This window comes from Chiloscyllium plagiosum, unplaced genomic scaffold (genome assembly GCF_037043375.1).
Source record: "Chiloscyllium plagiosum isolate Xiang-an unplaced genomic scaffold, Cpla_swu_hap1 HiC_scaffold_1, whole genome shotgun sequence".
Lineage (NCBI taxonomy): Eukaryota > Metazoa > Chordata > Chondrichthyes > Orectolobiformes > Hemiscylliidae > Chiloscyllium > Chiloscyllium plagiosum.
Genome location: NW_028270139.1, coordinates 55,219,830 through 55,246,939, shown reverse-complemented (window position 1 = coordinate 55,246,939; position 27,110 = coordinate 55,219,830). Strand labels below are relative to the sequence as shown.

The 27,110-nt window shown below is 41.7% G+C and overlaps 1 protein-coding gene across 1 annotated transcript in view; it reads left to right on the top strand.

The window, feature by feature from the left end:
• Window positions 1-1,332: 1,332 nt before the first annotated feature.
• Window positions 1,333-27,110, top strand: part of LOC122551558 (protein sel-1 homolog 3-like) — an 88,822-nt gene continuing 63,044 nt past the window's right edge. The window contains exons 1-6 of the mRNA XM_043693621.2: window positions 1,333-1,974; window positions 6,116-6,680; window positions 15,153-15,279; window positions 16,325-16,446; window positions 18,462-18,577; window positions 18,797-18,855. Of these exons, the coding sequence (XP_043549556.2) occupies window positions 1,876-1,974; window positions 6,116-6,680; window positions 15,153-15,279; window positions 16,325-16,446; window positions 18,462-18,577; window positions 18,797-18,855 (1,088 nt within the window). The 5' untranslated portion in view covers window positions 1,333-1,875. The remainder of the gene's footprint in view (window positions 1,975-6,115; window positions 6,681-15,152; window positions 15,280-16,324; window positions 16,447-18,461; window positions 18,578-18,796; window positions 18,856-27,110) is intronic.

Here is a 27,110-nt window from a genome sequence, read left to right as displayed (position 1 = left end):
CTCTGAAAGATAGTGCTTCCAAATAAAACTGTTGGACTATAAGCTGGTGTTGTGTGATTTTCAACTTTGATCAGAGTTCAGTTAGCTGAATGTGATACAAGAAGCATTGTGAAAAACATCAAGAAAGGGTATATTACATGAAGCGTCCCTCTAATGTCTTGCCAATCAAGTTGTCTCAGTTCCCCTGAATGATGTCAAGCTTTTGAGTGTTGTCGGAGCTGCACTATCAAATTAAGTGAGGTGTCACACTCCCATCTTGTGCCTTACAGATGGTGAACAGTCCTTAGAAAATCAGGAGGTGAATTAGTCCATGCATGATTCCTAGCTTCTGATCTGCTTAGCATTTATTTGGCAGATCCAATTACATTTCTGGCCAAGAGCGATGTGGTGGTGATGGTTTTGATTATGCTAATACTATTAGACATCAAATGAAGATGGCAAGATTCAATCTTGTTGATGATTGTCATAGACTAGCACTTAGGTGGCACAACTAACAGCCCAAGATTGAATGTGATCTTGGTTTTGCATGCAGATATGGTTTGCTTCAACTCCAAAGCAGTGGGAATGGAACTGAACACTGTGTAATCATCTGAGAACATTCCCTCTTTAGACATTATGGAGGGAATGCTATTGGTACACAACTTACTTGAAGCAAAGGCTGACAGATCCGCTGAGTACTTCCAGTACCTTATGTTTTATTTCAAATTTCCAGCCTCTGAAAAATTTTACTGATGGAATATTTAATACCTGACCTGGTTATTTTTGATTAAGGATTCGTGTGAACAAAAGTTTTGAATTCTTGGCCGGTAAACCCTCGATCAGGGAATCTGAAATTAACTCCCGGGTTCGCTGTGAACATTTAGTGAGCAGTAGTTGTTTTGGTCATATTGAAATATACACTGAACATTTATTTCTTATAACTCCTTTTAAAAACTAAAAATCAAAGACAAGCCTTACAGGTCAAAATTGGATCAAAAATTTCGTTACATTTTTCAATTATTGCTCCCATAAATCTATCGCAGGAAGAATTAATTGAAACAAAACATAGTTATTTTAACAACTGTGGTTTCTGGAGTCGTTTATTAAATAAAATAGAAACACCAATACTGTAATGCCACTTTGCTAAATATAATTGTGGAGCACACAGCGTTCTTGTCAGCTCGCTATTTTGAATCCATGCTTGCTCACCAGAGGAGGCTTGAGTTTCTAATGAGGAATTGCAACGAGTTCCCAGAGCGATCAGCGTCACGGGTGATGACAGAGTGAAAACAAAATCTCTCGATCCTGTTTGTAATTGTTATTCACAGCGACGTGGCAGGAGATGAATGAAAAGTTATGTGGGGCAGAACTAATTGTATACACAGGAAATGGCACCGCAGTTTACCAGTTCCTTAATCCTGGAGACACCCACTTACACCTCGGGCAGGGCATTTTATTTCTTCAAAATAAGTCGATCCCGGCCTTGGTCCATTAGTGGTCGGAGAAGGGGCATGATATGAAATCAAACAGGCTGGCGGGAGCAGTGGACCGCACACACCTCGACATTTCAGCGGCGGCCGCAGGCCACTTGCTGCCCCCGGGCCGCGGCTCGATCTTCCTGGGTTGCTCCCTGGACGCCTCTCCCATGAGCGGTGCCGTTCCCGGAAGTATTTGCGGAGGCTCCACGTCTGCCAGATTTCCCCAGCCCGTCCTGCAGCTTCGGGGCAGCCTGCTGCACTCAACCCAGATCAGGATTTACCGACCGACTCTTTGTCTGTGAATTGCTTTTGTGTTCATTTCAAAGTCTTAAACTGCGAGTTACATAACTCTAGTTTATCCAATATGAACATAATCGCGATTAACTCAATGTGAAATTTAAATGGAAACTACATATTGATGGAAGTGGGGATGATGTCCAGTTTGTTTCTGATATCCCCTCGCAAGAAGATGAGGCAATCCCACTGGCAACTCTGTTTGGGGTGGTTACTGATCCTGGTAAGTGATGCTCAACAGGGATGTAGTAGGTATGGAGACATACTGTCCAAAGCGTAGTCTTTCCACGGTTCTGAGGTATATTCAATTAATTGGTCTGGAATTTTCGGTAAGCACAAGAGTGAAACATTCCTGTTCATTATCCCTCGCAAAATTACAGCACCTTCTGCATCCGCACATGTAACTGGGCAAATTCAGAAGTCACTTCTCCCTGTTCCAACTCTCTTCACTTGCTGCAGACACCTGTTGAGTATTTTCCAGTTTGCACAATCATCTCACTGCGAAAAAATAGTTGAAGACGGGTTTTGCTTTTGACCAAAGCGGCAGCTCATTCTGGGAACCCCCGACGCGTAGCGGCCGATGGACCATTCCAGCAGACGCTGCCCGTTCCCCGATCGGATACTTTTATTTCTTTCACACGATGTGGGCGCCCCTGGTTAGGGGGCCAGTCTTGGATGCCCATCCCCGATTGCCCTTGAGAGTGGGGCTGGTGAGTTGCCTTCCATGTGATGCAGGTGCTCCCACAGAGCTGCTGGGGAGAGATTGAAACAGCAGTAAAAACCAGAGTCTCTGAATATTTTTAAAGTAGAGGTAGCTTTTTGACCAACTTCTCTCTAAACTGCAGCCACTGGAAAGTTCCACTCATGTTGAACACATATGGGTGCAGGACTTCAGCGTATTGACCTTGGAGAGTCTCACAGCAGCAGGAAAGATTACAGAGAACTTTGTTTGTGACTAACAAGGGGTGAAAGTTATCCAAGGTTAGACAGGAATGTGGAGTCATCAAGTCAACCATGATTGTAATGAATAATGTAGTAGGTTTGAGGGGTGACTGGCCTATTCCTGCTCAGAATTTATATATTCCAATGTATGCAAGTGAATTCCATTTTGACTCAGGATTAGTGAAGGAACAAGGATATAGTTCCACATCAGGATAATCTGTGGTTTGGAGGGGAACTTGAATTGTTCTTGGGCATCTGTTGCCATGCAGGCAGTAGTGGTCATGGGTTTGGACAGTACTGTGAAAAGTAGCTTAAAGAGTTATTGCAGTACATCTTAAATACAGTACACACTGCTGCCACTGTGCCTGGTGGTGGTGGAGGGGGTGATGGTTTATGTGATTGATGGGATGACCGGCAAACTAGCTACTTCATGCTGGTCTTGAGTTTGAGTGTTATTGGAGCTGCACTCATCTAAGCAAGTGGAAAGTGTGCTATCACACTCCTGATTTATGCCTAATGAATGGTAGACAATCTTTGGAAAACCAGGAGCTGAGTTACTTGCCTAAGAATTCCAAATCTCTGATCTTCTCTTGTAGCTGTAGTTATGTGGCTGCTTCAGTTCAGTGTTTGCTTAGTGATAATTCTCTAGGATGTGAATAGTACAGGGATGGCATTGAATGTCAAAGGTATGATGGTTGGATTCTGTCTTGTTGGAGATGACCGCCACTTAGTATTTGTGTGGAGTGAATGTTACTTGCCACATCAGCCCACACCTGGATGTTGTCTCTGTTATATTCCTTTTAATATTAAATTCTTTAAGTTTAGCAAACATCTTTTAAAATAATCCTTTACATTGGAATTATTTTCACTCTTATTTTCTTTATTAACATACCAAATTTGTCAGTGTCAAATTTGACACTTTATAATGAATCTTCAACTATTCTTTAATAACCATAATGTAGCTGCTCCAGTTTCATTTGTGAGTGATGTCATGTTTATCTCTGTGTCTGTTGTCGAACAGAGCGGCCAGAGTAACAACCTGTTTATTTTCTGGCATGTTTTGAATGTCCAAGCTCTTGAACACATGATTCCGCTGTCAATACAGTACTAAGGAAGTTATGAACTTTCAGAAATGCTACCCGTCTGATGAAATGTTAAACATCCTGTTCAGGTGTTCATTAACAAGATCCTGTGGGATTATTCAATTAAGATGAGTTCACTTCCCTGATCATTTCCATTTGCCAAGGCACAAGTGTAACTTCCTGGCTAGGAATGCAGGGCAGAGGAAAGTTTTAAGACTGAGTCCTAACATCAAAGCACTTAGTTATGAGGACAAATTGGAGAAATGTGGATGTTTCAGTCTTGAAGAGCACATAAAATGTTAAGTTTCAGAGCTATATAATAAAATGGTATTCAAAATGGTACATCCAGAAAAAAAATGAAATGACCACATGGAGAAATAAGCAATTGAACTCCAGTTCCCAAAAAGACTGACCCATTACTTAAAAAAACAAAGAATTGCAGATGCTGGAAGTCAGAAACAAAAACAAAAATTGCTTGAACACTTCTGCAGGTCTAGCAGCACTTGTGGAGAGAAAGCAGTGATAAGGTTTTGGTTATCGAGGGTTTAACAGACTGATTCCTGGGATGGCGGGATTGATGTACTGGGAGAGACTGGATTAGTTAGGACTGTATTCAATAGAGTTTAGAAGAATGAGGGGTGGATAAAATTCTAACTGGGTTAGACTGGATAGATGTTAGATCAGATTCCCTACAGTGTGGAAACAGGCCCTTCGGCCCAACCAGTCCACACTGTCCCTCCAAAGAATAACCCATTTCCCTCTGACTAATACACCTAACACTAATGGGCAATTTAGCATGGCCAATTCACCCGACCTGCACATCTTTGGACTGTGAGAGGAAACCGGAGTACCCGGAGGAAACCCACGCAGAGATGGGGAGAATGTGCAAACTCCACACAGACGGTTGTCCCAGGCTGGAATCAAACCTGGGTCCCTGGTGCTGTGAGGAAGCAGTGCTAACCACTGAGCCACTGTGCCACCCTTCTCAGTGACTGTGACTCTGGAACCAGGGAAAGGTAAAGGCCTTTTAGGACAGAATAAGGAGAAATTTCATCACTGCAAATGGTGAGCTTGTGGAAACTGTTGAAGTCAAAATATTGAAGACTTTCAAAAAAGATGTCGGGATAGTTCTTAGGACATAAGGGATCCAAAGGATATGTGGAGAAAGCAGGAATTGGGCACCAAACTGGATGATCAGCCAAGATCATATTTGAATGCTGGAGCAGGCTAAAAGGGTTGAATAGGAGACAGTGAGGTCTGCAGATGCTGGAGATCAGAGTTGAGAGTGTGTTGCTGGAAAAGCACAGCAGGTGAGGCCGCATCCGAGGAGCAGGAAAATTGACGTTTCAGGCCAGAGCCCTTCATCAGGAATCATTAAAAAGGTTGAATAGTCTACTCCCGCTCCTATAGTCTATGTTTCTACGTCCCTCCCTATTATTCTTTTAGGAATGCTCTGTCGTTCTTTACATTCTGACCTATCACCTGACCTTCCATTCATATTTGTTCAGTTATAAGCATTTTCCTTAAGTTTAACTCTTTCTTTAACTTCCTTAATTAACCACATACAGGGACCCACCCTTTAGAATATTTCTTTACAGTAGGCATATTTAGTACTTATAAATACTTATTTTGAAATATACTCCGAAATATCACTTCTGCCATGATGTGTCTAATAATCTATAATCTAGCCTACTTTGTTAGTTCACTTCAGCGAGCTCAGTTTTCATGCCTACATAGTTTCTGTTATTTAAGTTTAAATCCTAGTCTTAGACCAAATTTTCTCCTTTTCAAACTGAACATAATGTTCAATCATATCGTGGTTACTACTACATATAAAGTGCCTTAACTTCAAAGTTATTATTCAATCCTATAATACTTCACATCATAGAGATTAATATAAACTGCTGTCTCATTGCTGCTGAGCACAGCAGGTGAATATTTATTTGCTTACTGGAAACGCTTCAGTAATGTCAGTTAGACTGTGGTGACGTTCAGTGCTCATCACAATCCAGAGAACCTAAGTGGAGGCTATGAAGTTCACACATGCAACCTAAATTTATCTGAGTAAAATGTATAAGTCCCTGCTTCAGATTTTGTTCATTACAGTGCAGCAGTGATGATATTAACACTTATTTGCTTATAAATTTTATTTATTTGTATTTTTTTTTTATTGTCCCGATTCATCTAGTTCATTAGAAAATAGTGAAGGGCCATTTCAGTTGATATGTGTGTTTTAAGGAATCCAAAAATGCTAAGATTTGATAAAAATGTTAAACAATGTTAGTGTTGTGCAAGTGCTGAACCTAATAAAAATTTGTCCTTTTTGCTTATTTTTTCCAGATGCCAGGATCTTTACACAGTGCAATTACAACACGAACTACATCAATTTTGAAATCTTCAACAGACAGACATCGCAATGATTTCATTAGATTTATTAATGCATCTGACATGGTAGCAGCTAACTACAAACTTTCCATTGATTATTTGTGCTCTGAGCCAAGTACTATTAGAGTTGAGGTGATAGTTTCAACCAGTATTAAAACTGGAGTTGTCATTTACAAGAAAAAATGGAAATGTGAAAAACGTCTTAATATCTTGAGAAATCGGACTCTGTGGGTGAAATTTCCAAACATTATGTTATACAGACCTGATTATGTGCTTCGACGTTCTATTGTCATAAACAATGTAATGTTAAGAGCATGGATTATAAATAATGGATTTGAAGCTCGTGAGAATCACAATCTGTTTGTTTATGAACAAGCTACAACTAGAACCTACAAGTTACTGAAGACATTAAGTTCTTTTGAAAGGCCTTTTAAAGATCATAAAGAATGCCTTCAGTGGGACACAGAGAAGATACGGGCAATAAAAGAAAGGAAAGTACTCCAGTGTTTGCTTGATAATGGTATGGCCATTTTTTCTCACTTACTTTATTTAAGTATATATATAATTTTTTTTCCTATTGTGCTTGTGATACATAAAAGTGATCAGCTCTAATCTCATCTCTTTGGGTCATATTTCTTCCACACACAAAAAAAAAATTCCTCGTGTTTCATTTGAGTTCTCTCTAATAAAGGGATGTATTTAGCTTCAATAAACTTTTCTAGAAATATAGTTATATAAGCAGTTGTAAAAACCTGAATATTTCCCAAGATGTCCAATGTAATCAAAGCAAGTTTAGAAATTCCAAAATCATTTGAAATGCCTTAGATGTGCTCAGCTTTCCATTTCTATGAGTCTATGAGTCTATCTAACATTTAGCTCATATCTTTGCTGATTGTTTAATAAAGTTCTCCACAGTAGGCTCATTCAGAAAGTAAGTAGGCATGTGATACGGGGAAATCTGGCTGTCTGGATACAGAATTGGCTGCCCATAGAAAACAGAGGGTGGTGATAGATGGAAAGTATCAGCCTGGAGCCTGGTGACCAGTGATGTTCCACAGGGACCTCTGCTCTTTGTGATTTTTGTAAATGACTTGGATGAGGAAGTGGAAGGATAGGTTAGTAAGTTTGCCGCTGACACAAAGGTTGGTGGAGTGGGGTAGATAGTGTGGAGGGTTGTTGTAGGTTGCTATGGGACAGTGACAGGATGCAGAACTGGGCTGATAAGTGGCAGATGGAATTCAACCTGGAAAAATGTGAAGTGATTTACTTTGGAAGATCGAATTTGAATGCAGAAGGCAGGGTTAAAGGCAGGATTCTTGGCAGGGTGGAGGAAAGGAGTGATCATGGGGTCCATGTCCATAGATCCCTCAAAGTTGCCACCCAACTTGATAGATAGGGTTGTCAAGTAGGTGTATGGTGCATTGGCTTTCATTAGCAGGAGGATTGAGTTTAAGAGCTATCAGGTCATGCTGTAGCTGTATAAAGCTCTGATTAGACCACAATTGGAGTATTGTGTTCAGTTCTGGTCATCTCATGAAAGAAAGGATGTGGAAGCTTGAGAGAGAGTGCAGAGGAGATTTACAAGAATGATGCCTGGACTGGAGGGCATGTCTTATGAAGAAATATTGAGGGAGCTAGGGCTTTTTGCCTGGGAGCGAAGAAGGATGAGAGGTGACTTGATAGAGGTGTACATGATGATGAGAGGCATAGATAGAGTGGATAGATAGAGACCTTTTCCCAGGATGGAAATGGCTATCATCAGGGGCATAATTTTAAGGTGATTGGAGGGAGGTTTTGGGGAGATGTCAGAGGTAGGTTCTTTACACAGAGAGTGGTGGATGCGTGGAATGCACTGCCAGCGGTGGTAGTAGAGTCAGATACATTCGGGACATTTAAAGCAACTCTTGGATAGGCACATGGAAGATAGCTCAATGTATGGTTTGTAAGTTAGCCTGATCTTAGAGCAGGATAAAAGGTCGGCACAACATCAAGGGCCGAAGGGCCTGTACTGTGTGGTACTGTTCTATGTTCTATGTTCTTCCTACATTAATTCTCAGCTTTGCATTACCCAGATAATAAAAAAATCATGTATGAAAGATTAGATTAGATTCCCTACGGTGTGGAAACAGGCCAATCAGCCCAACAAGTCTTCACTGACCCTCCAAAGAGGAACCCACCCAGACCCATTTCCCTCTGACTAATACACCTAACACTATGGGCAATTTAGCATGGCCAATTCACCTGACCTGCACATCTTTGGACTGTGGGAGGAAACCAGAGCAAACGCATGCAGACACAGGGAAAACGTGCAGCACCACACAGGAAGTTGCCCGAGGCTGGAATTGAACCCGAGCCCCTAATACAGTGAGGCAGCAGTGCTAACCACTGAGCCACCATGCCACCTGGAGTATTGACACATGTTTTATTTTTATTGTATGCATCAGGTGGGATTTATGTCTTCTCTTCATAGAGGGTAACCTAATGAATTGATCATCTGTCTGTTATAGAATCCATTTGATTTTCATTCCGCCGGAATATTGCCCAGGTGACAAAGATACACATCGACTCCAACTTTACAATAATAACAAAGTCAGGAAAGATCTAATGAAACAAATCCTATTTTGTAAAACTAACAATCTTGTACCATTTAAAAATTATTTGGACATCCTGTTTCAATTGAAATATTCCAATTTTTCAAATTTAATCTGAAGAACCCAAGAAAACTGCAACTTGTAGAAAGATTCAGATTCTTATTTTTGCTCTTCTGTAATGCTTGTTCGATTGCAAACTTTAACAGTGGACAGTTATTATTTTCTAGATTCAGTGAATGTAAGATACCTCTCCACTCTTCAGCAATTGCTCTATCAGATTTTATCTTGTTTTCTGTTTCAACTTAATGTTTATAAGGGAACCTATGTTCCTGGATTTGCCTGTGAGCATATCACTTGAGTTCAAATATAGTTCACAGTGTGAAGTACTGAGGCCTGTTGTAGCATGACATGATATTCCATCACTGTTAACATGCCTTTCTTTCTCCATTGTGCTTTCAGTAAAATCTTTCTCCAGTTAAATGAGAAACTTTTTTAATCCATTCAAATTTCTATCAAGTGTAGGTTGTGAATTCACTTACTTATATTTTGATGTAGGGATTGTCATTTATTTTAGAAGTTGAACTTTGAACTGATGGTAAATGAATTTTGAATTATGTGCATCAGAAGTTTCATACTTAATTTGTCAGACTTTCTGGATCTATGATTTTTAAGTTAGCATGTCAGAGTAGTAATGGAAATTTGTTTGCAGTGTGAGTGCTTTACTGTTAAAGAATGTAAATAAAAAAAAGGTTATCTCAGAGTAATGTTTTTAATTTGAAAAATTCAGATCAAATTTGTTTGGTTAGAAACCTACAAAGGGTATTTAGATTCCCTACAGTGTGGAAAGAGGTCCTTTGGTCCAACCAATCCATACCGACCCTCCGAAGAGTAACCCACCCAGACCCATTTTCTCTCTGACCAATGGACCGAACACTATGTGCAATTTAGCATGGCTAATTCACCTAACCTGCACATCTTTGGACTGTGGGAGGAAACCAGAGCAGCCGGAGGAAACACACGCTGATACGGAGAATGTGCAAACTCCACACAGACAGTTGCCCAAGGCTGGAATTGAACCTGGGACCCTGGTGCTAACCACTGTGCCACCGTGCTGCCTCAATTGTTTTGAAACTAAAAACATTTCAGCTCAGTTGTGTAACTAATCAGGAAAAGGTTTTCAAGGTCTCAAGACTTTGAAAATAACAGTAAAGTCAAACATATGGACATGGTAGAATAGGGAGCTCTCTCTGGTATTTGAGTACTGTAAAGTAATGGTTTTGGGATGAATTGGGATTTTATTTCACCATATGCTTTGAAATGTTTCAAATTGTGTTCTTATGTAAATAACTTGATTTGCTCTATATTGTCTTCATATAGAGTCATAGATATGTGCAGCATGGAAACAGACCCTTCAGTCCAACCCGTCCATGCCAACCAGATATCCCAATCTAGTCCCACCTGCCAGCACCCGGCCCATATCCCTCCAAACCCTTCCTATTCATATACCCATCCAAATGTCTCTGACTTCCTCTGGCAGCTCATTCCATACAAGTACCATCCTCTGTGTGAAAACGTTGCCCTTTAGGTCTCTTTTATATCTTTCCCCTCTCAGCCTAAACCTATGCCCTCTAGTTCTGGACTCACCCACCCCAGGGAAAAGGCTTTGTCTATTTATCCTATCCATGCCCCTCATGATTTTATAAATCTTTATAAGGTCATCCCTCAGCCTCTGACGCTCCAGGGAAAACAGCCCCAGCTTGATCAGCCTCTCCCTATAGCTCAAACCCTCCAACCCTGGCAACATCCTTGTAAATCTTTTCTGAACCCTTTCAGGGTTCACAACATCTTTCCGATAGGAAGGAGACCAGAATTGCACGCAATATTCCAACAGTGGCCTAACCAATGTCCTGTACAGCCGCAACATGACCTCCCAACTCCTGTACTCAGTACTCTGACCAATAAAAGAAAGCATACCAAACGCCTTCTTCACTATCCTATTTACCTGCGACTCCACTTTCATGGAGCTATGAACCTGCACTCCAAGGTCACTTTGTTCAGCAACACTCCCTAGGACCTTACCATTAAGGGTATAAGTCCTGCTAAGATTTGTTTTCCCAAAATGCTGCACCTCGCATTTATCTGAATTAAACTCCATCTGCCACTTCTCAGCCCATTGGCTCATCTGATCAAGGTCCTGTTGTAATCTGAGGTAACCCTCTTCGCTGTCCACTACGCCTCCAATTTTGGTGTCATCTGCAAACTTACTAACTGTACCTCTTGTGTCCGCATCCAAATCATTCATGTCAATGACAAAAAGTAGAGGGCCCAGCACCGATCCTTGTGGCACTCCACTGGTCACAGGACTCCAGTCTGAAAAACAACCCTCCACCACCACCCTCTGTCTTCTACCTTTGAGCCAGTTCTGTATCCAAATGGCTAGTTCTCACTGTATTCCATGAGATCTAACTTTGCTAACCAGTCTCCCATGGGGCACCTTGTCGAATGCCTTACTGAAGTCCATATAGATCACTTCTACCGCTCTGCTCTCATCAATCCTCTTTGTTACTTCTTCAAAAAACTCAATCTTTTGTGAGACATGATTTCCCACGCACAAAGTCATGCTGACTATCCCTAATTAGTTCTTGCCTTTCCAAATACATGTACATCCCGTCCCTCAGGATTCCCTTCACAAACTTGCCCACCACCGACATCAGGCTCACTGGTCTATAGTTCCCTGGCTTGTCCTTACCACACTTCTTAAACAGTGGCACCACGGTAGCCAACCTCCAGTCTTCCGGCACCTCACCTGTGACTATCGATGATACAAATATCTCAGCAAGAGGCCCAGCAATCACTTCTCTAGCTTCCCACAGAGTTCAAGTACATCTGATCAGGTCCTGGGGATTTATCCAACTTTATGCGTTACAAGACATCCAGCACTTCCTTCTCTGTAATATGGACATTTTGCAAGGTGTCACCATCTATTTCCCTACAGTGTATACCTTCCATATCCTTTTCCACATTAAATACTGCTGCAAAATACTCTTTTAGTGTCTCCTCCATTTTCTGTGGTTCCACACAAAGGCCGCCTTGCTGATCTTTGAGGGGCCCTATTCTCTCCCTAGTTACCCTTTTGTCCTTAATATATTTGTAAAAACTCTTTGGATTCTCCCTAATTCTATTTGCCAAAGCTATCTCATGTCCCCTTTCTCCCCCTCCTGATTTCCCTCGTAAGTATACTCCTACTGCCTTTCTACTCTTGTAAGGATTCACTCGATCTATCCTGTCTATACCTGACATATGCTTCCTTCGTTTTCTTAACCAAACCCTCAATTTCTTTAGTCATCCGGCATTCCCCACACATACCAGCCTTTCCTTTTACCCTGACAGGAATACACTGTCTTTGGATTCTCGTTATCTCATTTCTGAAGGCTTCCCATTTTCCAACTGTCTCTTTACTTGCGAATTTCTGCTGCCAATCAGCTTTCGAAAGTTATTGCCTAATGCCGTCAACATTGGCCTTTCTCCAATTCAGAACTTTAACTTTTAGATCTAGTATATCCTATTCCATCATAATTTTAAATCTAATAGAGTTATGGTCGCTGGCCCCAAAGTGCTCGCCCATTGACACCTCAGTCACCTGTCCTGCCTTATTTCCCAAGAGTAGGCCAAGTTTTGCACCTTCTCTAGCAGATACATCCACATACTCAATCAGAAAATTTTATTGTACACCCTTAACAAATTCTTCTCCATCTAAACCCTTAACACTATGGCAGTCCCAGTCTATGTTTGGAAAGTTAAAATACCCTACCATAACTATCCTATTATTCTTACAGATAGCTGAGATCTCCTTACAAGTTTGTTTCTCAATTTCCCTCTGACAATTGGGGGATCTATAATACAATCCCAATAAGGTGACCATCCCTTTCTTATTTTTCAGTTCCACCCAAATAATTTCCCTGGATGTATTTCCAGGAATATCCTCACTCAGCACAGCTGTATTGCTATCCCTTATCAAAAATGCCACCCCCTCCTCTCTTGCCTCCCTTTCTATCTTTCCTGTAGCATTTGTATCCTGGAATATTAAGCTGCCAGTCCTGTCCATCCCTGAGCCATGTTTCCGTAATTGCTATGATATCCCAGTCCCACCTTCCTAACCATACCCTGAATTCATCTGCCTTCCCTTGCTTTGAAATACATACAGTTTAATTTATTAGTCCTACCTTGTCCCTGCCTGCCCTGACTGTTTGACTCGCTTCTGTTCTCAATTGTACTCATCTCAGATTGACCTCTTTCCTCATTATCTCCCTGGGTCCCACCCCCACCACCCCACCACCTTACTAGTTCAAATCCTCCCGAGCAGTTCTAGCAAATCACCCTGCCGCTATAGTAGTCCCCTTCCAATTTGGGTGCAATCCGTCCTTCTTGTACAGGTCACTTCTACCCCAAAAGAGATTCCAATGATCCAAAAATGTGAATCCTTCTCCCATACACCACCATGGACAATGATCTCTTGCTGGCCCCTCTCCCCCATGAGAACATTCTGCACCCTCTCTGAGACATCCTTGATCGTGGCACCAGGGAAACAACACAGCATTCTGATTTTTCATTGCTGGCCACAGAAATATCTGTCTGTACCTCGGACTAGAGAATCCCCTTACACAATTGATCTCTTGGAACCCAACATACCCCTTGTTGCAGTAGAGCCAGTCTCAATATCAGAAACTTGGCTGTTCGTGCTACGTTCCCCTGAGAATCCATCACCCCCTACATTTTCCAAACAGCATACCTGTTTGAAATGGGTATAGCCACAAAAGACTCCTGCACTAGGTGCCTAACTGTCTTACCTTTCCTGGAGGTAACCCATCTATGTGGCTGTATCTGAGACTTTCCCCCCTTCCAATAACTGCCATCCATCATTTACTATTGCTATTCCAAATTCCTCATTGCTTCTAACTGTGTCTTCAACTGATTCATTCGATCTGATAAGATTCGCAACCAACAGCATTTATTGCAGATATAATCCACAGTAACCCTTAAACTCTCTTTATCTTTTGCATAATAAGCTTCTGTTTTATTGTTAAAACCGCTGCATAGCATTGCATTTTTGTATTTCAATGAAATACCACCATGTTAAATACTAAAAGGAAAGATCTGTCAGGCTGAGATCTGATGTATTCTTTGGTAGAATAGAATGAGATAGAATAGAATGCCTCCAGTGAGGAAATAGGCCATTTGGCCCAACAAGTCCACACTGACCCTCCGAAGAGTCTTCCACCCAGACCCATCCCCTTACCCTTCCCCTATAACTCTACATTTCCCATGGCTAATGCATGAAACCTACACAAGTCTGAAAACTATGGACAATTTAACACGGCCAGTCCACCTAACTTGCACATCTTTGGACGCATGATCAACTGGGTTCATACTGTATCATTTTTCAAAATATGCTACTCGCTCCTTTGCACTAATTTCTCAAATGAGGTGACTTTACAGGCTAAACCAATGACAAGTTTGGTTCATATCTTCCAAGGAGCAGCAATGATCTTTGGATTGAGCTTTATATTTCTGTCCAAATCTTCTGATCATAGCTTCTTTGGAAAAGGGTCTTCCGTTGGACTACTTCCTTTTCATGCTGAAGTTCCAGCTAGGGGATTGTCGGGGAAGACCTCATCGAGTGATAGAGCTGTACAGCACAGAACAGAGTCGAGGTGAGAATGGTACTGGAAAAGCACAGCAGGTCAGGCAGCATGCGAGGCGCAGGAAAATTGACTTTTCGGACAAAAGCCCTTCACCAGGAAGTATCTTCATTCCTTCCTGCTGTCAAGGAGACAGCCGCCAGCATTCTTAAAGATCCATTCCACCCTGGCAATGCTTTTCTACAACCTCAACCATCAGGGAGAAGGTACAGAAGCCTGAACACATGCACCAGCCGGTTTCAAAACAGTTTCTACCCTACTGTTGTTAGAATACTGAATGGACTCACAAACTCTTAGCATTCGCCTGTACCTGTGTTTTTGTTTTTGCCACTGTTTATCTTTTATTTACTTTTGTATGCTATTTAACCATGTGATCTGAAAAGACAAAACTTTTCACTGTGCCTCGGTACACGTGACAATAAATTCAATTCAATTCAATTCAATTCCTTCCTCTCACTAAACCTTGTGTTCCCTGACATTTTTGGGATATCATTTGTATCCTCCTTTGTGCCGGAAGAACTCATGTATGTCTTTAATTGGTTTCCTTTTATACCTTTTAGCTGTTTCTGACTGAAATTGGCCGACATTTGTCTTCACTGTCATAGTTCTCTTTGCAAATTGATTTACTGGTGCTCCTAACTGTCAAACGTTTACAGTGTTTTGGACGTATTCACATCTCCAAATTAATTTTATTTCTTCTAGATGTTGTTGAACTACTTCGTTTTCCTTTTGCATCATCTGGTTCAAATTTTGGCATAGTAAGGAAACTAAAAACATTTAATAACTTTGAAATGGAAATGACAAGTAAAGACCTTCTTAATAATCCAAGGTATGTCCTACAACTCAGAAAATCCAAAATTATATGCTTGACATTCATTCTTACTATTTATAATTCTAATATCCTATTTGCTTGCATCAGAGAATAGCATAAATTGTCTTTGTAGTTTAAAATAGTTCAGTAACTAATTATTTATTTTACTAACTTAAACAGAGCAGAAGGTGTATCCAGTAATATGTTTTGAATTAAAACTTATAATAAGGCTTCAAAAACAGCAAATACAGCAAGATGCACCATGACCAAGGATATGGCCAAAACCTCTCATATTTTCTTATGCAACTGAATGTCTAATTTTGTCTTGTAATGTTCCTGTGAGGCGCTTTGGGATGTTCTATTATTTTAAATTTGTTATATAAATATTAGTTGTTGTTGCCATCAGAAAGGGTGGCGCTGGAAAAGCACAGCAGGTCTGGCAGTGTCCGAGGATCAGGAAAGTCGATGTTTCGGGCATAAACCCTTCATCGGGAATGTGGAGGGGGAAGAGAGGTGAGAGATAAATAGGGGGGTAGGGGTGGAGCTGGAGGGAAGGTAGGTGGGATGGCAATAGGTGGATGTAAGGGCAGGATAATTATGATAGATTGGTGGAGAGGGTGGTGAGGATAGGTGGGAAGGAAGCTGGACAGGTAGGACAGGTCAAAAGGGTGGTGCTGTGTTGGAGGGTTGGATTGGGATGAGATGGATGGAGGGGAGATTTGGAAACTAGGGAAGTTTATGCCATGTGGTTGAATGGTCCCAATGCAGAAGATGAGGCATTCTTCCTCCAGTTGGCGGGTGGCTTTGATTTGATGGTGGAGGAGGCCTAGGACTTGCATGTCCTTGGGCGAGTGCGAGGGGGAGTTGAAGTCGTTGGCCACAGGGTGGTGGGGTTGTTTAGTGCGTGTTAATTGTAAAGCAAGCAGATACTGTATGTACATGTTATGCTTTTCTTTGAGATATCTTTTTTCTCAGATTAGGCTATATTTTGCTTAACATTATTTATAGAATTTTCTGATTGTTTAACATAATCAGTTTTTTTTCCTCTAATTTTGTTGGATAGGTTCACTGTGTCCATTTGGCTTTTTCTGCTTCATGATTGTAAATGGCCCCTCTGTGGGATCTTCCATCACATCAATGACAAACAGATCTATGCCACCCCATTGCTGTTTCTTACTCAAGATGGTAAGCCATGCTTCAGTGCCATTCTAAATTGCCAGATATACTTTAACTAAAGCAATCACAGTGCTGTAATGGAATTAAATTGCTACTTTCAGTTTTTCCTTTGATCAGTAGGTAATTGTGAGATAATGGGAGGGGTAGTTATTGGAAACACCATTGTATCTGTTTTGGGACAGATAGGAGTGGAACAAGCGGAGGTTGCTGCAGATAAAGAGTACAAAGGAAAGATGGTATGGCATGTGGAGGAAGGAATAGTTACTTGTGGAGAAGATTAGAAAGAATTGCCCACCAGGGATGCTGTGATTTAACAGTTTATGGTAAATTTAACCAGCACAGGTTTTGTGCTGTTGAAACTTAGGTTGGAGCAACTAAACAGGGCATGAGTGATGTGACTTGGACTGTATGACATTATTTCATTTTAGGTTGGGGCTAAATGTTTGTCAAGGAGATGTGAGTTATAAATTGTCCAGATTCTGTAATCCCATCTTTGATCTGGAGAAGCCCACCCTTCCTATTTTGGTACCAGGAAGGTAGGCATGGGTTGAAAACAGATGTCTGGTCAGTTGTTCAAACAACAAAAGCCCTAGCACTGATCCTTGCGGAACACCACTGGTAACAAACCTCCAGTCAGTAAGACACCTTCCATAACAACCATCTGTCTTCTATGATCAATCTAATTTTGTATTCAATTTAGTAACTCACCACAGATCCCATGTGACTTAGTCTTCTGGACCAGACTACCATGAAGGACCTTATCAAATGCTTAATAAAGCCAATATAGACAACATCCAATGCCCAACTCTCATCAATCATCTTTGTGACTTCTTCAAAAAATTCAGTCAAGTTTATGAGACAAGATGTCCCCCACATAAAGCCACACTGACTATTGCTAATAAGTCTTTTCTTTTCCAAACGCAAATGAACATCGTCCCTCAGTTAGAATATTAAATACTTAACTCATGAATCAGCAGTTTCCATTTCAGCAACAGGAGTCGAGAGAGCGCAAGCCAGGAAGCAGCCCGGAAGGTAAGTTAGAATATTAATACTTACCTCGTGAATCAATGGAGTGAAGGCTGGACGGAGTGCAAGCAGACACAGGGACTGCTGAGTAAGTGAACTAATATATTTGGGCAGTGGCTAAACTCAAAACACTACATATGTAGGGTCTCCCACCCTTTCTCCTCCTCTAACCAAAATAATTGTGTGGAGGGTGGAAGATAAGGTTTTTTTTCGATTTCTTTTGGCAATTTAGAGTACAGGGAGGGAAGCTATGGCAATTGCATGCTCCTCTTGCAGGATGTGGGAGGTTAGGGTCATCATTAGTGACCCTGCTGACTTCACCTGCGAGAAGTGCACCCAACTCCAGCTCCTCACAGATCGCATAGGGAATGAAATTCGGATCATTCGGGGAGGCTGAGGGATGATAGAGAAGAATTATAGGGCGGTAATCACACCTGAATTATAGGATAAAGGTAGCTGGGTGACTGTCAGGAGAGGGAAAGGGAATAGGCAGACTGTGCAGGGATCCCTTGTGGCTGTTCTCCTCAATAATAAGTATACTGCTTTGGATACTGTTGGAGGGACGACCATGGCACTGATTCAATAGTTAAAGGGACAATGGTTGGAGAATCTGTGGTCGCGAATGAGACTCCTGGATGGTATGTTGCCTCCCAGGTACCAGGGTCAGGGATACCTTGGATTGAGTCTACAGGATTCTTAAGAGGGAGGGCGAACAGCTAGAAATCATGGTAAACATTGGTGCCAATGATATAGGTAGGGAAAGGGATGAGAACCCGGAAAATGAATATAGAGAGTTAGGTTGGAAGCTGAAAGGCAGGATGAGCAGAATAGTAATCTCAAGATTGCTACCGGTGCCACGAGCTAGGAACAGAGCAAGTGCAGATGAACACGTAGCTGCAGGGCTGGTGTAGGAGGGAGGGCTCCAGGGCACTTGTTCACCCACATGATATTTAAGCTGCAATATGTTGCTAATTCTATGATGTTGTGATTTTCCTTAGGTCATATTCACTTTCAGATGATGCTGTCCTCAGGAACATATGTTGCAGGAAAGTCAAATTTCAAATTGTCATTGAGACGATGGTGTCGATTGGATTTCACCTTACAAGACAGAAGAGTACGTGATGTGTCTTTACTAATATGAGAATCATTGATTCCAGTGAGAACATTTCTGACCTCTAAATGGATATGTATCTTGTTTCCATTCCTCCTATAAGAATAAGTGTCTACTTAACAAAGCAACTAGCAAAGATGGTCTACTCAAATATCAATATAATAATTCAGTGAAAAAGTGATTGAATAATAATTTTCAAACACTATTTTGATTATTTGATAGATGACTTTGTCAGTCAGCTATGGCGAAAATCTGCAAGGCAGAGAAGATGCAGTTTATAAGTAAGTTAAAATACATAATTACAAAATATTTTAAGTCTTAATTTATTGTGCATCATTCTGAATAATACAGATCAATAACAGTTCACTATTTTGAGCATTTCTACAAAAAAAAGAGAAATGCAATGATGTGCATCAGCTATGCAGGTTCTTTTCAATTAGAGAGCTATCTGACAGAATTAAATTGTTTCTTAGAGAAATATATTGGGAAACCAACCAGGAAGCAAGCTATTCCAGATTTAATATTGTGTAATAAGGTGGGATTAATGAATGATCTCATCATAAAGGATCCTCTAGGGAAGGATGATCACAGTATGCTTGAATTTCAAATTTAGTTTGAGGATAAGAAGCCGAAGTCCCACACTAATGTTTTGATGTTAAACAAAGGTAATTGCGGCATGAGGACAGATTTGACCTTTGTGGACTGACAGAAAGGCAAGAAGGTCGCACTGCTGATGAACAATGATAAACCTTTAAGGAGATATTTAATTCCACTCAACTAAAATATATTCCAGAGAGGAAGGAAGATTGTAAGGGGGGGTGGGGGGAATCCATGACTAAACAAAGCAGTTAAAGACAACATAATCATAGAATCTCTACAGTGTTGAAGCCAGGGCATTTGGCCCTCTGAGTCCACACTGACCCTCCAAAGAGGATCCCACCCAATCCCTGTAATCCTGTATTTCCCATGGCTAATCCACCTAGCCTGCACATCCTGGAAACTATGGGCAATTTCACATGGTCAATCCACCTAATCTGCACATCTTTGGACTGTGGGAGTAAATCGGAGCACCCAGAGGAAACCCTCACAGACATGAGGAGAACGTGCAAACTGCACACAGACAGCCGCATGAGGCTGGAATTGAATCCAGGTCCCAGGCGCTGTGAGGCAGCAATTCTAAACATTGAGCTACTGAGCCACAAAAAGTAAGGCATACCATATTGTAAAGCTCAATGCAGGCTGGAGGATTGGTAAACTTTTTAAGACCAACAAAGGGTTACTGAAAAAGTAATAAAAAGAGCAAATGTAAATTATGAAAGAAAATGAGTGCAAAATATGTTAAAAATGCATAGCAAAAGCTTCTATAAATATATAAAAAGAGGGAGTAGCTAAAGTGAATTAGAGGGCAAAACTCGGGAGTTAATAGTGGGGAAAACAGAAATGGCACTAAATTAATATTTTGCCATAATTTTCATGATGGAGGACACTGAAGCCATCACAATAGTAATAGATAATGAAGAGGTTATGAGGTAAGAGCTGCTCCTTTTTTTGAGGTATTTTAGATGTTGGAGGTGATTTCCTCGAATTCCAGGAGCAGCAATTACTGTTTTATATGCTGTTGCATTGTTTTGGAACTTGGGGAAAAAAAAATCAAAACAACAGCAGTTTTAAAAGGGAGAAGAACAGACAAAGGAAGCACATGGTGAGGACAGTGCAGGAGAGAGAGAAAACCTGTATAGTTACCACCTTTGGCTGTTGAATTCATGTATCGCTGGACATCAGAGTGCATCTGGGGAAATTAACACACAGTGAAATTCACAGCTAATCTTGGAGGAACTGTTGGGCGAAGTTCACAGCACAGAATCAGATAAATTAATTGTTGTTTTAAGTCTGTCCAAGAGAGAGACTGTATTAGTGAGTACAGTGGATTCTTTCTTGCTTATATGTTTTTGGAGATAAGTCTCTTGATTAAACTTAAAATATAAGCCATAGCTATTAATTTAACCTGGGGCAGTGTTTGTAGAGGAATAAGACGGTGTTATTTTCTAGGTCTGCAGATTGTGAAGGAGCAAAAATGGCCTTTGCAGTGATAGGTACTTCTTGTCAGATGTGGGAGTTTAAAGAGAGTTTAAGGGTTACTGCAGATTACATCTGCCATAAATGCTGTTGGATGCGAATCTTATCAGATCGAGTGGATCAGTTGGAGAGACAGATAGAAGCGATGAGGAATTTGCAACAGCAACAGTATGTGATGGATGACAGTTATAGGAAGGGGGGAAACTCTCAGATACAGTCACATAGATGGGTTAACTCCAGGAAAGGTAAGAGAGGTAGGCACCTATGGCAAGAGTCTTTTGTGGATATACCCATTTTAAACAGGTATGCTGTTTTGGAAAATGTAGGGGGTGATGGATTCTCAGGGGAACGTAGCATCGAACAGCCAAGTTTCTGGTATTGAGACTGGCTCTCATGCAACGAGGGGTACATCGGGTTCCAAGAGATCAATTGTGTTAGGGGATTCTGTAGTCAGAGGTACAGACAAACGTTTCTGTGACCAGCAGAGAAAAATCAGAATGGTGTATTGTTTCCCTAGTGGTGCCAGGATCAAGGATGTATCAGAGAGGGTGCAGAATGTTCTCATGGGGGAGAGGGGCCAGCAGGACGTCATTGTCCACATTGGAACCAACGACATTGGAAGGGAAAAGGTTGAGACTCTGAAGGGAGATTACAGAGAGTTAGTCAGGAATTTAAAAAGGAGGTCCTCAAGAGTAGTAATATCTGGATTACTCCCAGTGCAACGAGCTAGTGAGGGCAGGAATAGGAGGATAGAGCAGATGAATGCATGGCTGAAGAGCTGGCGTATGGGAGAAGGATTCACATTTTTGGATCATTGGAATCTCTTTTGGGGTATAAGTGACCTGTACAAGAAGGATGGATTGCACCTAAATTGGAAGGAGACTAATATACTGGCAGGGAAATTTGCTAGAACTGCTTGGGAGGATTTAAACTAGTAAGGTGGGGGAGGGGTGGGACTCAGGGAAATAGTGAGGAAAGAGATTGATCTAAGATGGGTACAGCTGAGAACAGAAGTGAGTCAAACAGTCAGGGCAGGCAGGGACAAGGTAGGACTAATAAACTAAACTGCATTTATTTCAATGCAAGGGGCCTAACAGGGAAGGCAGATGAACTCAGGGCATGGTTAGGAACATGGGACTGGGATATCATAGCAATTACGGAAATATGGCTCAGGGATGGGCAGGACTGGCAGCTGAATGTTCCAGGATACAAATGCTACAGGAAGGATAGAAAGGGAGGCAAGAGAGGAGAGGAGTGGCATTTTTGATTAGGGATAGCATTACAGCAGTGCTGAGGGAGGATATTCCCGGAAATACATTCAGGGAAGTTATTTGGGTGGAATTGAGAAATAAGAAAGGGTTGATCACCTTATTGTATTATAGACCCCTCAAAAGTCAGAGGGAAATTGAGAAACAAACTTATAAGGAGATCTCAGCTTTCTGTAAGAATAATAGGATAGTTATGGTAGGGGATTTTAACTTTCCAAACATCGACTGGGACTGCCATAGTGTTAAAGGTTTAGAAGGAGAGGAATTTGTTAATGTGTACAAGAAAATTTTCTGATTCAGTATGTGGATGTACCTACTAGAGAAGGTGCAAAACCTGACCTACTCTTGGGAAATAAGGCAGGGCAGGTGACTGTGGTGTCAGTGGGGGAGCACTTGGGGCCAGCGACCATAATTCTATCCGTTTTAAAATAGTAATGGACAGGGATAGACCAGATCTAAAAGTTGAAGTTCTAATTTGGAGAAAGGCCAATTTTGACAGTATTAGGCATGAATTTCGAAAGCTGATTGGAGGCAAATGTTCACAGGTAAAGGGACGGCTGGAAAATGGGAAACCTTCAGAAATGAGATAACAAGAATCCAGAGAAAGTATGTTCCTGTCAGGGTGAAAGGGAAGGCTGGTAGGTATAGATCGAGTGAATCCTTAGAAGAGTATAAAGGAAGTAGGAGCACACTTAAGAGGGAAACCAAAAGGGCAAAACGGGGACATGAGATAGCTTTGGCAAATAGAATTAAGGAGAATCCAAAGGGTTTTTACAAATATATTAAGGACAAAAGGGTAGCTAGGGAGACAATAGGGCCTCTCAAAGATCAGCAAGGCGGCTTTTGTGTGGAGCCACAGAAAATGGAGGAGATACTAAATGAATATTTTGCATCAGTATTTACTGTAGAAAAGGATATGGAAGATATAGACTGTAGGGAAATAGATGGTGACATCTTGCAAAATGTCCAGATTAAAGAGGAGGAAGTGCTGGATGTCTTGGAATGGTTAAAATTGGATAAATGTCCAGGACCTGATCAGGTGTACCCAAGAACTCTGTGGATAGGTAGAGAATTGATTGCTGGGCCTCTTGCTGAGATATTTGTATCATCGCTAGTCACAGGTGAGGTGCTGGAAGACTGGAGGTTGGCAAACGTGGTGCCACTGTTTAAGAAGGGCAGTAAAGACAAGCCAGGGAACTATAGACCAGTGAGCCTGACCTCAGTGGTGGGCAAATTGTTGGAGGGAATCCTGAGGGACAGGATGTACATGTATTTGGAAAGGCAAGGACTGATTAGGAATAGTCAACATGGCTTTGTGCCTGGGAAATCATGTCTCACAAACTTGATTGAAGTTTTTGAAGAAGTAACAAAGAAGATTGATGAGGGCAGAGCAGTAGATGTGATCTATATGGACTTCAGTAAGGCGTTCGACAAGGTTCCCCATGGGAGACTGATTAGCAAGGTTAGATCTCATGGAATACAGGGAGAACTAGTCATTTGGATACAGAACTGGCTCAAAGGTAGAAGACAGAGGGTGGTGGTGGAGGATTGTGTTTTAAACGGGAGGCCTGTGACCAGTGGAGTGCCACAAGGATCGGGGCTGGGCCCTCTACTTTTTGTCATTTACATAAATGATTTGGATGCGAGCATAAGAGGTACAGTTAGTGAGTTTGCAGATGACACCAAAATTGGAGGTGTCGTGGACAGCGAAGAGGGTTACCTCAGATTACAACAGGATCTGGACCAGCTGGGCCAATGGGCTGAGAAGTGGCAGATGGAGTTTAATTCAGATAAATGCGAGGTGCTGCATTTTGGGAAAACAAATCTTAGCAGGACTTATCCACTTAATGGTAAGGTCCTAGGGAGTGTCGCTGAACAAAGAGACCTTGGAGTGCAGGTTCATAGCTCCTTGAAAGTGGAGTCACAGGTAGGTAGGATAGTGAAGAAGGCGTTTGGTATGCTTTCCTTTATTGGTTAGAGTATTGAGTACAGGAGTTGGGAGGTCATGTTGCAGCTGTACAGGACATTGGTTAGGCCACTGTTGGAATATTGTGTGCAATTCTGGTCTCCTTCCTATCGGAAAGATGTTGTGCAACTTGAAAGGGTTCAGAAAAGATTTACAAGGATGTTGCCAGGGTTGGAGGATTTGAGCTACAGGGAGAGGCTGAACAGGCTGGGGCTGTTTTCCCTGGAACGTCGGAGGCTGAGGGGTGACCTTATAGAGGTTTAAAAAATTATGAGGGGCATAGATAGGTTAAATAGACAAAGTCTTTTCCCTGGGGTCAGGGAGTCCAGAACTAGAGGGCATAGGTTTAGGGTGAGAGGGGAAAGATATAAAAGAGACCTAAGGGGCAGCGTTTTCACGCAGAGGGTGGTACGTGTATGGAATGAGCTGCCAGAGGATGTGGTGGATGCTGGTACAATTGCAACATTTAAGAGGCATTTGGATGGGTATATGAATAGGAAGGGGTTTGGAGGGATATGGGCCAGGTGGTGGTAGGTGGGACTAGATTGGGTTGGGATATCTGGTCAGCATGGATGGGTTGGACCAAAGGGTCTGTTTCCAGGCTGTACATTTCTATGACTCTATGACTGTAAAAGGAGGAACTTAAAAAAACAATTATTATTACAAGGGAAAAGATATTGTGAATAATGGTCAATGTACATTTTTTGGGTTGGAGAAAGATTTGTGGTGGGGTCAGTATAGGGACCCTTGCTTTTCCTGATTTGTATTAATGGTCTAGATCTTGGTGCACAGAAGGCAATTTCCAAGCTTGCAGGTGACACAAAAGATGGGACAATTATAAACTGTGAGAAAGATAGTGTAGAACTGCAAAAGGACTTTGACAAGTTGATGGAGTGGGTAGATTGGTGACAGATGTAGTTTGATGCAGACAAGTGTGAGATGATGCACTTTGATCAGACGAACACTGAAAAACATGATAAAATGGATGGTACAGTTCTATTAGCGGTGCCAAAGCACAGGAACCTGGGTGTATATGTGCATAGATCATTGAAGATGGCAGGACAGGTAGAGAGAGCAGGGTTTATGGAGAATACAGTGTTTTTGGCTTCATTAATAAAGGCGAAAAGTACAAAAGCAAGAAGATGATGTTAAACATGTACAAGACACTTGTTAGACCACAGCTGCAGTGTTGTGTACAATTATAGTTGCCACAAAGTAGGAAAGATGTGAATGCATTGGAGAATGTGCAGAAGCACTTTTTACATGGGCCATAGCAGACATGCTATGAATTTCACTTGAATTTGAAAGGGTTCTGAAAAGATTAACAAAGATGTTGCCAGGGTTGGAGGGTTTGAGCTATAGGGAGAGGCTGAATAGGCTGGGACTGTTTTCCTTGGACTGTTGGAGGCTGAGGGGTGACCTTATGGTGGTTTATAAAATCATGAGAGGCATGGATAGCATAAATAGACAAGGTCTTTTCCCTGGGATGGGAGAGTCCAGAACTAGAGGATACAGAGAGCAACTGTTTCACGCAGAGGGTGATGCATGTATGCAATGAGCTGCCAAGGAAGTGGTGGAGGCTGGAATAATTGCAACAATTAAAAGGCATCTGGATGGGTATATGAATAGGAAAGGTTAGAGGGATATGGGCTAAGTCTGGCAAATGGGGCTAGATTAGTTTCAGATATCTGGTCAGCATGGACAGGTTGGACCGACAGGTCTGTTTCCAAGTTGTGCATCTCTATGACTGTATAATACTTTGGAGTCCAATATATAAGTAACATTAGATACAAGTGTAAAGTGGAACATGCTAGGGTCAAACAAGGTGATCTCAAACCAATGATTTCCAATCCTGTCAGCCACTGACATTTTTCACAGGTTATGCCTGGATCTATTTCAGACTGATCAATAGTGATTGATTACTCTAATTATGCAGCCCAGGCTGGAGTTTGTTTTTTTTATCATAAATCAGTTCCTGTGACAACACACATTTGCTAAATGGGACAGACTTCAAACAGATGTAGCAACTTAAGACTGGGCATCCATCAGGTGCTGTGGGCCATCAGCAGCAGCAGTATTATACACCAGCATAATCTGTAACCTCATGACCCAACGTATCCCTCACTCAGTCATTACCATCAAGCCAGGGGATCAACCCTAGTTCAATGGAAAATACAGAGAGCATGCCAGGAGCAGTACAGACATACCAAAAAAATGAGGTGTCAACCTGGTGAAGCTACCAAACAAAACTACTTGCATGCCAAACAGTATAAGCAGCAAGTGATAACGGAGCTAAGTGTTCCCACAACAAACGGATCATATTGAAGCTCTGCAGTCCTGTCACATCCAGTCATAAATGGCAGTGGACAATTAAACAACTCAGCGGAGGAAAAGGCTTTACAAATCTCCCATCCTCAGTGATGGAAGAGCCCAGCTCATCAGTGCAAAAGATAAGGCTGAAGTTTTCACAGCAATCTTCAGCCAGAAGTGCTGAACGAATGATCCATGTTGTCCTCCCCCAGTAGTCCCCAGTATTACAGATACCAGTCTTCAGTCAATTCATTCCACTCCATGTGATCTCAAGAAATGGTGGAGGCACTTGGTACTGCAAAGGCTATGGGCCCTGACAACATTCTGGCAACAGCACTGAAAACCTGTGCTCCAGAACTTGCTGCTCCCTTAGCCCAGCACTTCCGATACAGTTACAACACTGCATCTAACTGCATATTTTCTATGCATGAAAAGCAGGACAAATTGCTACATATTTTCTATACATGAAAAGCAGGACAAATTCAACCCAGCCCATTAGTCTACTCTTGATCATTAGTAAAGTGATAGAAGGTATCATCAAAAATACTCTCAAGCAATACCTGCTCAGCAATAACCTAGTCAGCGACGCCCAGTTTGGGATTCAACAGGAGCACTCAGCTCCTGACCTCATTACAGCCTTGGTTCAACTATGGACAAAAGAGCTGAATTCCAGAGGTGAGAGTGACTGCCCTTGACATCAAGGCCAACTTCAACTGAGTGTTGCATCAAGGAACCTTAAAAAAAAACTGGAAGCAGTGGGCATCATGGGGCAAACTCTTCACTGATTTAAGTCATGCCTGGCAATAGAAAATGGTTGTGTTTGTTGGAGGTCAATCACCTCAGCTCCAGCACACGTCTGCAGGAGTTCCTCACTGTCCAGGACCCAACTATCTTCAGCTGCTTCATCAATGACCTT